Source organism: Cryptomeria japonica, chromosome 9 (genome assembly GCF_030272615.1).
Source record: "Cryptomeria japonica chromosome 9, Sugi_1.0, whole genome shotgun sequence".
NCBI lineage: Eukaryota > Viridiplantae > Streptophyta > Pinopsida > Cupressales > Cupressaceae > Cryptomeria > Cryptomeria japonica.
The window spans coordinates 109,604,568-109,617,263 of record NC_081413.1 but is presented as its reverse complement, the minus strand read 5'-3'; the positions used below and the strand labels follow the sequence as shown (position 1 = coordinate 109,617,263).

Below are 12,696 nucleotides of genomic sequence, written 5' to 3'. Positions count from 1 at the left end.
TGAGCCATTCCTGACCTCGTTCGGACGAATCGAGACATCAAAGGCATGGTGAAGGACGAAATGAGCATGATAGAGCATCCAGACTTGATCAAAACAATAAAATGCTTAAGTTCGCTCCTGTCCCTCAGGAAGGGACCAGAGCGATTTTTGTTATAGATGATTTTCTCGCCAAGTTACGACCGATTCCAAGGCATGGATGAATGGAAGGACGCATTACGAACCCGTTGAATATAAATTTGGAAGCTAGCAAAGTGAAGTGAAGCATACAAAGCCAAGATCGCTCCTGTCCCTCTCCAAGGGACCAGGGCGATATGATGATTATATTGCCGTCCCTCCAAGATCAGGACACTCCAAGGCGAAGAACAAGGTACCAAGGACGTTTCGAAGCATCTCCATCAAGCACAAAGTTACAAGGATCGCCACATTGAGGGATTTGCTCTAAAATATCCTAATTCGCTCCTGTCCCTCAGGAAGGGACCAGAGCGAAATTTCCACAAAGACCAAGATTTTGAAAGTTTAACAAGTATCAAGCCACCAAGAGGAATCAAGGGACGTCATTTCACGCATTGAAGGTAATGGCAAGTTGAAGAACGCAAGGACAAGCTTAAAAACTTGAAGTTCGCTCCTGTCCCTCAGGAAGGGACCAGAGCGATATTGATTATATTGGCCAAGTCTCTCAAAATTTACGTCAAGCCAAGGTTTTGCAAGATGGTAAAAGGTCTAAGGCGTCTTTTGAAGGTGATATACCAAAGTGTTGAACGTTAAAATGCTACCAATTTGCACAAAGAGCCTATATCGCTCCTGTCCTTTGGACAAGGACCAAAGCGATTTTTTACTAAAACACTCATGTTCCGTCAAAACCAAGACAAGGCAAAGATAGGCATGGTCAAGGACGTCCTTTGGAAGACAATGAATGAAGAACAAAGATCAAAAGTTTGCAAATTTGAGCCAGGACACTAGGATCGCTCCTGTCCCTCAGGAAGGGACCAGGGCGATATTACATCCAAAGGCACTCATTCACACATGCAAGTCAATCTAACTCAAAGGACCCAGCTAAAATGGCGATTTGGACGTAAGGATGAAGACCTTGGACGTAAAAATTGCAAGAATCATGACCAAATTGATGGATCGCTCCTGTCCCTCAGTCAGGGACCAGGGCGATGAGGTACGTATCTTCTCACTTTTTCATTTTGGCGCTTAAAACACATTTTTTAAATTTATTTAAATGCTAAAAAAAAAATCGATATTTAATTAAAAGCATTTAAATAGCGCATGGTATGTATTTATTAATTATTTTTTGCCTTTGTAAAAAATCGAAATTTATTAATTAAAAATAAAGGCATTTAATAATTAATTATTAATTTAGTAAAAATCAAAAGGGAGCGCTTGGGTTTATTTTGTCAAGGTCGGCCTTTATTATTTATTTAAAAATCGTTTTAATTGCTATATTTTGCAAAAAGTCGGCCTAAGGTCAATATGAAGGTGAGCGCCTATAAAGGAAGGTGTTTATTTCATTTTCACATCATCATTTATCATCTCTCATATGCAACTTGGAGAAGGCAAAAGAGGAGCGAAATTATCATTCAAGAAGAGGAGCGAATTCAATCAAAGGTGGTGCGAAACTACTATCCAAAGGAGAGGCGAACTTGAAGTTTCAAGTTAGGCGAACTTGCCAAGACTTGAAGGGTGGCGAAGTTGATAAGAGGAACGTTCTTTTGAAGATCACATCAAGACTATCGAATTTCAAATTTTGCCTAGGCGAATTCCTTTATTTTGCATTTTAGAGTTAAGCTCTTAAGAGAGGTATGGCGATATGAATTTATTGTTTTGATTTTGAACGTTGATCGTCATAGCTTAAATTTTGAAATTTTGAAATTTTGTTTTTCCTTGGCTCAATCGTTTTTTTTTTAGGAAATGATTAATAAAGGACTTATCATTAAGTTTCCTAAAATTTTGCTCTCTAATTTATGTTATGTATTGCAAAATCATGGTACTAATTTTGAAATGTTGTGTAGGCATCAAATGGAGGTCTCTTCAAGGAAAATCAAGCCGGATCCAGGACGGTCTTCGCCGGGACGGTCTTAGCCAGGATAAGGGCGAACTCTTTCAATCCAGTGTTCCAAGGCGAGGTACATCATCTTCCTGCACATCAAGGACGCAAGGAGTTAGAACAAGGGCTCGTTGAAGAAGCAAAATAGTTCCAGATGAATTAATTAAAGCAAGCTTCTCAACAACATCAAGTTGAATATCTACCAAGTTCCAAGTGTCAAATGAGGTGGCGTCCTAGTCATCATTTCTCCAATCAGTGAAGTCCATCTCAGCATGTCCAGATTCAATGTACTTAACTCATGGAAGGTGGCACAAACTCCGATGTACCTACCCCGGCTATCCATTGGTCGATTTTTCTAAAAGGGACATGTGTCCAAGCAATACAATTTTATCATTGGTCAAACATTAAATGTTATGTAATGGTTGTAACAAACCCTAATTAGGGTTTTTCATTGTTGAATCTTGGCCATTGATCTTGAATTGATCTAAGCCATCAAATTGTATTGTGGGCACTATATAAGCCCAGACATTTCATTTTGTAAGATAATTGGAAATAAATTAGGGAGATAGGATAGAAATAGTTGAAAGTAGTTAGTAGATAGATAGTAGAATAGGAGGACAAGGCAAGAAATTGTTGCCATTGATTGTAAACAAACTCCATTTTCATTGAAGTAATGGTGAAATATGTCGTTTTCTTGCAATTTGCATGGTTTCTTGTTGAGTCTTCAATCTTAGATGGTAGATGATTAGATGAATGGAGGAAATGTGATTGATTAATGGTGGAATTCGTATATCCATACTACTAGCAGTTTGTTGATTGCAGACTTGCCTTGTGTAGTCCACTGGAATCGTTCAGCTCAAGCTCAATTTCAATTTGTCGCCTCTTCATTGATATGCATCAACTTGGATGGTATCTATGCCTGCGGTGATGATTTGGACATCATAAAGCTTCCCATAGAAGATCGCACTAGCCTTGTGTAGATGTTCCATTGATGTCAAAACAAGATCTAGTTAGAGTTTCATCAAAAATCAAGTCATTGCTCCTACATTCTTAGTATTAGGATTAGATCCTCTCTTCGCCCTTATCCTTTTTCCATTTCTTCAAATCTAAGTTAGTCAGAGCCTGTGTCCAGCAAAGCAGATCGGAAGTTCAATGTAAGTCCCCTTGTGATTCCAGCAAATCACATCATACCACTGGAGCTTGTCCACACGTAGAGACCCTACATCAAAGAACCTTGGAGTCTACCTAACTGATCCTTTACGCGAATCTTCAGCAGTTAGAGACTATTTTCTCAAGAGAGGATAAGATGCCTATTGGTATTTTATTCTGTGTATGATTGTGTATAAAATACACGTCAACACATTCCTTAGCTCTTTTTGTAAGGAGTTTTTACAAACAGGTATAGAGCTCACACCAAGCACCGACTACCATCCCCAAATAGATGGTTAGACAACTATGTTCCATCGAGTGATGGGGGCGATAGGACGTGTTTCCGGTATAGGGGTACTTTTGGGCCAGTTTTTAGCGATGACTGTTAAAAAAATAGGGGAATTTGTAAAAATATAGAGAAGTTTCAAATATCCTTATCATATCATTGATAAAGCATTCATCATAGACATTGTAGAAGATTAATACATAGCATTAGAGTTGAATTGAGATTTCACATGAGAATCGACAAACAGATTAACAAAATTCAAATGCTTGCATTGTCAATATGCATACAATTATATTAGAATTATAACAAAAATGCCCAAAGGCTCCATGTATCAACTATGAAATTGCACAAGTTGTAAACAATAAACATAGATGTTCATAATCAGCTGCCCATAATAATGAAATATATGTCTGTCCATAATCAGCACACTGTAGGTTTAAGAGTCTAAATCAAAATTAGAACTCGAGTTTGAGTTGCTGCTCCTCTTGCTATTCTTCCCCTTTGCAAATCTGAAAATGAATGTCTTTTTCTTCTTTTTGGTTATTTTATGCTTAGATTAGGTTTTGGTATTGTTTAATGTGGTTTGGGGGTCCTTGTGGGCCTAGCCAGCCCTTTTTCAAATTAAAAAATATGGTTTTTCTAATCTAGCCATCCAAAAGTGGCCTTGGATGTAGGGGATGGCCAGTGGACTTCCAAAAGTCCCTTGGCCGTCTCAGGGACTTCTGACCGCTACCTACGTCCCCGATCACTCCCAGAGGCGTCCCAAAAATGTTTTCGAAACTTTGCTCGGTTTGGGGACGGGTAGGGTACTTCTAAAAGCCATCCTTTGTGTCCTCTTACCGTCTCTAGTATGGGAACAGGGTACCAACACGGGGTACGTGTCCCCATGGAACATGGTGAGACAGAGATAGTTAACATGTGGATAGAGAGATTTTTGAGAAATTATGTTTCGAATCAGCAAAATACTTGGGTGAAATGGTTGCATCTAAGAGAGTATTGTTACAATAGCTCTCACCACATGTCTATTGGTATGTCTCCCTTTCGAGATCTCTATGCCTATGGTGCACTTAATTTTGCTCATTTATTGTTTTCGGATAGTATAGTTTCTGCTGCAATTGATCTTATCAATTAGAGTCAAGAAATCTTGAGTTCACTTAAGGATAACTTACAACATGCACGTAGACAATAGAAGGTATATGCTGATAAGAAAAGAACAAAGAGGAAATTTGAGGTGGGGGACTTGGTCTTTGTTAGATTTCAGCCATATAGACAGAGTACCTTGAGAAGAATGGAGCTTAAAAGTTCAAATCCAAGTATTATGGACCTTACATAGTGATCTAGAAGATTGGTTAAGTAGCCTATGCTTTGGAGCTTTCCTAGGGCAATAGAATTCGTAATATCTTTCATGTCTCATGTTTGAAGAAGGTTCTTGGACAGCAAGTTGTTTTATAGCAGATTTACCACCTCTAGATGATGAAGGGAAACTGATTTTGATTCCAGAAGAAGACTTAGACATCAGGGAAAAGAGATTGAGAAACATGAGAATTACAAAGTACTTGATCAAGTGGAAAAACTTACCGGTTGAGGATGCCACTTGGGAGGGGCCTGAAATACTTGAACACTCAAATATTCATTGTTTTACGACAAGTAATCTTGAGGAGGGGACTTGTCATGTCCCCTTTTCAAAAATAGCAAATTGTATTGATTAATTAACCCATTCTTGTTTCCCATGGGTTAATTGTGAACTTCAAGGGAAAATATGCAAATTTAATATTTCTTAATGTCTTTCTAATTTTTTATTTTATAGGACAATTAAATATCAAATATTCTTATTCTACTTGGGGCATTGGAATCTTCTGAAATTACCTGGCAGTTACTTGGCAATTTCGGGAGCAATTTCAGGTAGTGCTTTAATTACCCAATTTGGTGGTCGGTTACAAGGCAGGATTCATTGCACTTTTTAAATTTGTTTTCCCTCCCAAATTTGGGTGTCCGTGTGGGAATCATGGAGGCCCAATTTTGGTCATGGTTTATATAAAATGCAAAAAATCTTCATTTGGATTCATTCTGGCTTGTATAAATTTCATCTATAGAGCATTGGTGTTCTTCATACCTTTTGTGGACGGAAACCTGCTGGAGGTTGTAGTCAGTGGACAAAAAGAAAAACCCATTGATTGTTTGGATCAGAGGACAAAACCCCTTTGGTCTTGTAGGCATTCTCATATAGAGGTTGCAATTGGGTATAAAGAAATAATATTTGATAGGTTATGTTATTGGCATTTTGCAGGTTGTAGGAGAAGTGTTTGATGAAATGACTGCGAAGTGGATTTGGAGTTTGGACTTTGGAGTGTAATTTGCTGTGTGTTTTCTTTTTGGGATCTTTTCCAGTGAGTGTCCAATACCATTTTGGTGTTTCCCAGTGTGGGTGTCAATAGTTTGTAGATTGGGTTGTTTGTAGTGAAGTTTTCCTTCACTTTTTGGTGTGTTGGGTTGAAAGGAAATTCCCAGAATTTGTAGCTATTGTTTCTGTTATACACCGCTGCTGTAGCAGCTCATTTTATGCAATGACAACAGAAAAAATTCATAATGGAAGTGTTTCAAGTGTTGGATATTAAAATGGTGCAATCAGGTGTTTGCAATTTGCTTGTTAAAACATCTTTTCTCAGCTCAATGGTTCTGAAATAAATAATTATTTAGTTCACTTTGTTGATTTTTTGCTATGTGAAAATATCAGGAATCGGATTTTAATAACGGGAATATCACTGTAACTTAGAGATGCTTGCACACTTTGTGGGTCTCCATACTTTATGATTATTACCAATGTAAATGTTGTTCTTAAAATTACAAGTTTGTTCCCAAAAGAGTAACTTATCCAATCAGTTGAGGATTTTATTTTTCTGTAGTAGCTAACTATAAACTTGTACTCTTTGTAGTAAATTGGACTCAAGTGCATTGACATTTGCAATCATAAATTAGTACGTGAAACCTTAAGACATTAAAAAGATGTGTGGAGACAGTTATTTGTTTACTCGTGTGTTTGTTGGCAGTTATTTGATTTTCAAGCCTTATTTGCATTAATTCATTAGGTGCCAGCTGCAGTTTGCATAATAATCGGTAGTTGTTTAATTTTTTAATCTTTTTGACATTAATTTAATATGGGTGTGTTTCAGCTACGGGATGACCTTTGCATGAAGACAACACAATTAGCAAGTAAACTTTTTGAACTTTTCCCTTCTCAATTTTGATGCCCAGTAGAAAACTAGAGCTTAAAAGAAAGTACTGGATGGTTAAGCAAGTGGTAAGATGGTGACATGAAAGGGTGGTAGAAAGGTGTATGAGGGGAATATTAGAGACAAAATAACTATTACTTTGTTGCTAAGATCAATTTATGATATAGGGAGATGAAATGCAATCAACCATGCTTTTATCAAATGCTTGAGTTTGAATTGTCGTCCTCTGTATTTTATTCTAATTTGGAAGCTGTTTTTGCTCAAATTTCAGGAAAAAATATAGAAAATGCCACCCAAATTGCGGAGCTCAAAAATCAGGTTAGTTTTGACGACTGCAGAACTTTGTTTTGCATCACATGGCACCGGAAAAATCTTCTGTTCTTAAATGTAGGCTCGATATATATTAGGCAAAATAAGATACTTCATAAGATTACTGAACAGTTTCATCAACAGCTGTTTTTTTAGATGTGTCAGTTAATATAATTTTTTGTTCTTTTCTTTTCTCTTATCTTCATTTTTAAAATGCAGGAATCCTACTGTCAGCTTCATAGTTTAAAGTCTCGGAACACCTAAAATTTGACTTAGACTACGGAAAAACTTTTCTGAAACAAAAAATACACAAATCTTTAATATAAACATTAAAAAACAGACAAATTTGTAATTAATCTTTAGATACATGTATAAACCTGAATTTAAAGAAGTCATAAATAGTTCTTCTTCAATTTATAGACAAAAAAACCTGTTCAATGCACAACAAAGTAGAAATTACAAATCCACAGTAGTATATTTACAAGTTAAGGCCTTCAAGACCACATATGCATTCGGATTTGTGAGGTTTTGATTTTTTTGCCAATGTGTTAAAGGAGTGAGAGCTGAAGGAAGAAATTGTGAAAAATGACTTGCCGTTTTCCAACTATGAGCAAGTTTTTCCATGAATTTGCGAGTTTTGGTTGAGTAGCTTGCTGACAAGTTACTCCCTCGGGGGTTCACCTCACAATTACTTGTGAGTTGACAAGTTTTTGATCTGTGGTCAACATAATATAATTATTAAACGAAGTATATTTTCCTAAATATATTATAATTTGTTTTGTTTCCTTATTTTCATTGCGCTGCTGTTGCATCCTTGTCAATTGAATAGATTTCAGATTAAATTAAATAATAATAAATAACTTTTTTTGTATTATTAGCTTAGATTTGAACTCTTAAATGGGAATCTGTCATGCATGCCATGTTAATTTTGTCTTACATGATTATGCATTGAATTACTTTCTCCTAGCATTTTACTTCTCTCATCTATAGCTGGTGTTTCTCTTCGTACTTTTGTGCTTCTTGGGTGTCTGAAAAGAAGTATTATGGCCTTTGTTTCCTTATTGGCCTGGGAAGGGGATTCATGGTTGGTCTTCTATACATCCTTATACTTATTTTGTGAGGCAGCCCGTTTTCATTTTGTTAAATTCTATTGTGTTCGCACTATTTATTCTCATAGTCTGTCTGCATCAAGACACTAATTTCAAGTTTTTATTGCGTTTTTCTACCCTTCCTAATTTCTGTCATCAATCATCTGTTTCTGCATTGGCTTGCTTCCAAATGCTGATAGAAGACATTCAAGTGTCAATTGGTAGGAGAGGTCATTACTCAAGGGTGGCTTATACCAGTTATTTTGATTGGAAAGTTTGAGGATAAGAGAGTTGAACAGCATTTAATCATTCTATGCTAGACAATGAGGGTACATGAAATATGGAGACATTGGAATACCTATTTTTTTGGTCATGCAACTATCAATCACCTTGTCAACATTCAATTAAGATGAAAACAGAGGTGACGTTATGTTTTCATGTATCAATTTTGGAAAGAACATCCATCTGAAATAGAGGGAAAAAAAGAGAGAATTCTTTCTGGGCAAATGTTCTAAAGCATCGAGAATTAATTTCATATATAATTTTTGTTTCTGGATTAAGCTAAGGTAAAAAATGGAGGGTCAACATTGATCAACTCTATCTAAAAGGTTAAAATCTAGCCTTTAATATGCATAACCTAAGACAGAGAAACTGTGATTTCTTTTCAATTTGAAGATGTTTTTGTACCGTAGTATATATAGCGAGCTATATGCAAATACGTTTTTTGTGCTGAAACCTCCTCATTCTTTTTGCTTTATTATGTCACCCATTTCTAATTGTTGGCAACTAAACCTTGCACATCCCATTGATAATGCGGCTCTTTGCATTTGGAACACATGAATTTACTTTCATATTTAGTTCTCTAAAATAAACAATCATTCTTGGAGGCATCTTGGTGCATATTCTCAATCAAGTTCTAATATTATCATGCAGGTTTCCATCAGTGAAGATGGCAAAGCATTTTCTTCAGTCAATATTTGAATTTTTTATTATGATGTTCATCGATAACAATGTATTCATGTTAGATGTACAACCCCTTCATACAACTCGGCGAGCCATCTAGCAGTTTTTTTGGCAGTCCACTCTTTCTAGCAGCTTTATCAAATTTGGCCCTAAAACTGCTAAAGAATTTAGCAGAAGTTGCTACATTTGTTAGAATTTTTAGTGGTTCCCCTAATATGGTGGTCATCTAAATTTATCTGTCAGTCTGCTAACCTTGGCAATGTTTTTGGTGGAGCTGCTAAGTCTGGTAGAATTTTGCTAAATTTGTCCGAGTTTCTAAATTTAGTGAAATTGCTAAAATTGGCTTGTGGAGCAGGCTGATACGTTGGGCTTCAACGCTTCGCACCTGATTTTCAAATGGGGTTATCTGGAACATAGGAGACTTTTCCAATGCAATTTTTAAATGAAGGATGCGAAAAGGACTAGATAATTACTACAAATCGGCTCTAGAATTTGAGTAGATCTTCACGGTTTGCCCTTGTCAAGCTTCTTTGCAGGTGTCATAAAAGTGAACGAAGGCAACCATGTAACCATGCCTAGTTGTCTAAGCTGATGTAAGTAGTGGTAGTTCAAATGCCCAAATTGCTCATGACAGTTTACCTGATTGGAATGAGTGAGAAGTGCAGTTGAAGGAGACTTGGGAACAAAGTCAGAAGAAACATATAGTTGAGAGCGGTGATCTAATCTCCCAATTGTCATTGTTGAACTACTATGCATCTCTTGAATAAAAACCTATACTAACAGCCCCCTTAAGCACAATTTAGGCAGGTGAAAAGATGAGATCTGGCAAATGAAGCTTTATAAGGTATTGTTGTGACGTTTTCACACATCGCCCCATTGCAAATGGGGACCCATGTTTTTTGCTCGTTTTCGCTTTGCTTTTTAGGGTTTTGGTTTGAATCCAGTCGGTTTTGGGAGCTTTTTGAATTTCCTTTTCTAGAATGCAAATTTTGAATGAAATGAATTCGCCAGAATGGTCTAATTTTCAATTGGAATGTTGATGCAGAGCTTAAATTTGTCTAAGTGTTGAAGATGAAATGCGAATTTTTGTCCAATTGAATATTTTGATCAAATTTTGACATTTTTGATTTTTGATCCTAGGCATCTCAAATGATTTGTTTTCGCCTTGTGAAGTGTTAAAATGTCTAAAATCATGTTATTTTGGCCTGTAGGAGCAAAATCGCTCCTGTCCCTCAATGAAGGACCGGAGCTACAAATCCAATTTTGCTTTGTCCTTGCAAGATTTTAACGTCTTGACGATGTGAAAAGGTCCAAAGAGGTGCATTTTATCAAATGAATATAATTTGAAGCGCTGTCGGGGAGATCAACAGGGTGGCAAGTCCGGCTTTATATTCCATAAAAATTATCCTGATAGAGAGTGCGAAAAGTCAAATTTCGCTCGTGTCCTTCTCCAAGGGTCCAGAGCGAAAAGCGCTCCTGTCCCTCTCCAAGGGACCAAGGCGAGTCGCTCGTGTCCCTCACCAAGGGACCAGAGCGAAAATGCTTAGTTGAGCCATTCCTGACCTTGTTTGGACGAATCGAGACATCAAAGGCAAGGAAAGAGGCGAAATGAACGCATTTAAGACAAATTGAAGATTATGCAACGCCAACAAGGGACCAAAATGTCCTAGTTCGCTCCTGTCCCTCAGGAAGGGACCAGAGCGATTTTTGTTTTAGATGATTTTCTTGCCCAGTTTGGATGGATCCCATGGCATAGATGAATGGAATGGAACATTGCGAATCCGTTGAATATAATTTTCGAAGGTGATGAAGTGAAATGAGGCCCACAAGAGCAAAATCGCTCCTGTCCCTCTCCAAGGGACCAGGGCGATGATCTTCTAAACATCAAAGCGCCTTGTAAAATTCAAGTGAAATGAGAAAGGAATGAAGGAATAACGTTGTTTGTCCCCATAATGAAGATTGAAGTTCAAAGATGCAAGATCAAGGAGAAACAATGGAGATCGCTCCTGTCCCTCTCCAAGGGACCAGGGCGATATCATATCTAAAGGATATTCATTTGCAAGAACAAGTCAATTAAGCTCAAAGGACCTAGCGAAAATGGCAATTCCAACGTGGAAATAAGGACCTTGGACGTAAAAATTGCAAGAATCATGACCAAATTGATGGATCGCTCCTGTCCCTCAGTCAGGGACCAGGGCGATGAGGTACGTATCTTCTCACTTTTTCATTTTGGCGCTTAAAACACATTTTTTTTAATTTATTTAAATGCTAACAAAATCGATATTTTATTAAAAATAGCATTTAAATATTGCGCTTAATGTTAATTAATTATTTTGCCTTGTAAAAATCGAATTTGTCAATTTAAATGATAAAGGCATTTAATTAATTATTTATTAATTAATAAAAATCAAGAGGAGCGCTTGGTATTTTAGAGGTCGGCCTTTGTTATTTGTTTTAAAAATCATTTAAATTGCCTTATTTTTACACAAGTCGGCCTATATGGTGGTAAGAGGTATGAACGCTATAAAGGGAGGGTGAAAATCTTCATTTTCACATCATCATTTTCATCTCTTACATGCGATTTGAGGAAGACAAAGGAGAAATGCGATTTGGAGTATACAAAGGAAGTGCGAAATTATCTTCAAGGTGCGAGTCTTGTCAAGGAAGGCGCAAACATCATCAAGGGAGTGCGAGTGTGTTTGAAGGAGCGAATTTCATTTCAAAACAAAAGAAGGCACTAGTTTTATCCAAGGCGAAACATCTATCCAAAGGTGGTGCGAACTTAATCTCACTTGAGCGAACTTGCCAAGGACATATCAAAGGTGGCGAAGTTGATATTTTGAAGAAGGAGATCACGTTGAAGCCATCTAATTTTGATTTTGCCTAGGCAAATTCCTTCTTTTGCATTTTAGAGTTAGGCTCTCAAGAGAGGTATGGCGATTTGATTTTATTGCTTTTATTCATTCATCGTCATAGCTTAAATTTTGAATTTTGAAATTTTGTTTTTCCTTAGCTCAATCTTTTTTAGGAAATGATTAATAAAGGACTTATCATTAGGTTTCCTAAATTTTTCTCTCTAATTTATGTTATGTATTGCAAAATCATATTGCTAATTTTGAAATGTTGTGTAGGTATCAAATGAAGATCTCATCAAGAAAAATCAAGCCGGATCAAGGACGGTCTTCGCCAGGACGATCAAGCCAAGACATGGGCGACCTCTTTCAATCCAGTGTTCCAAGGCGAGGTACATCATCTTCCTGCACATCAAGGACACGTGGAGTTAGAACAAGGGCTCGTTGAAGAAGCAAAATAGTTCCAGATGAATTCATTAAAGCAAGCTTCTCAACAACATCAAGTTGAATATCTACCAAGTTACAGGTGTCAAGTGAGGTGGCGTCCTAGTCATCATTTCTCCAATCAGTGGAGTCCATCTCAGCATGTCCAGATTCAATGTATTTAACTTATGGAAGGTGGCACAAACTCCGATGTACCTACCCCGACTATCCATTGGTCGATTTTTCTAGAGGGGACATGTGTCCAAGCAATACAATTTTATCATTGGTCAAGCATTAAATGTTATGTAATGGTTGTAACAAACCCTAATTAGGGTTTTTATTGTTG

General features: G+C 37.0%; 1 protein-coding gene across 3 annotated transcripts in view; it reads left to right on the top strand.

The window, feature by feature from the left end:
• LOC131062800 (vacuolar protein-sorting-associated protein 37 homolog 1) overlaps positions 1-12,696 on the top strand; it is a 112,960-nt gene that overhangs the window by 65,717 nt on the left and 34,547 nt on the right. For all 3 annotated transcript variants that reach the window (XM_059210966.1, XM_057996541.2, XM_057996540.2), the window contains 2 exons: positions 6,656-6,695; positions 6,987-7,033. In XM_059210966.1, coding sequence (XP_059066949.1) covers positions 6,656-6,695; positions 6,987-7,033 — 87 coding nt within the window. The remainder of the gene's footprint in view (positions 1-6,655; positions 6,696-6,986; positions 7,034-12,696) is intronic.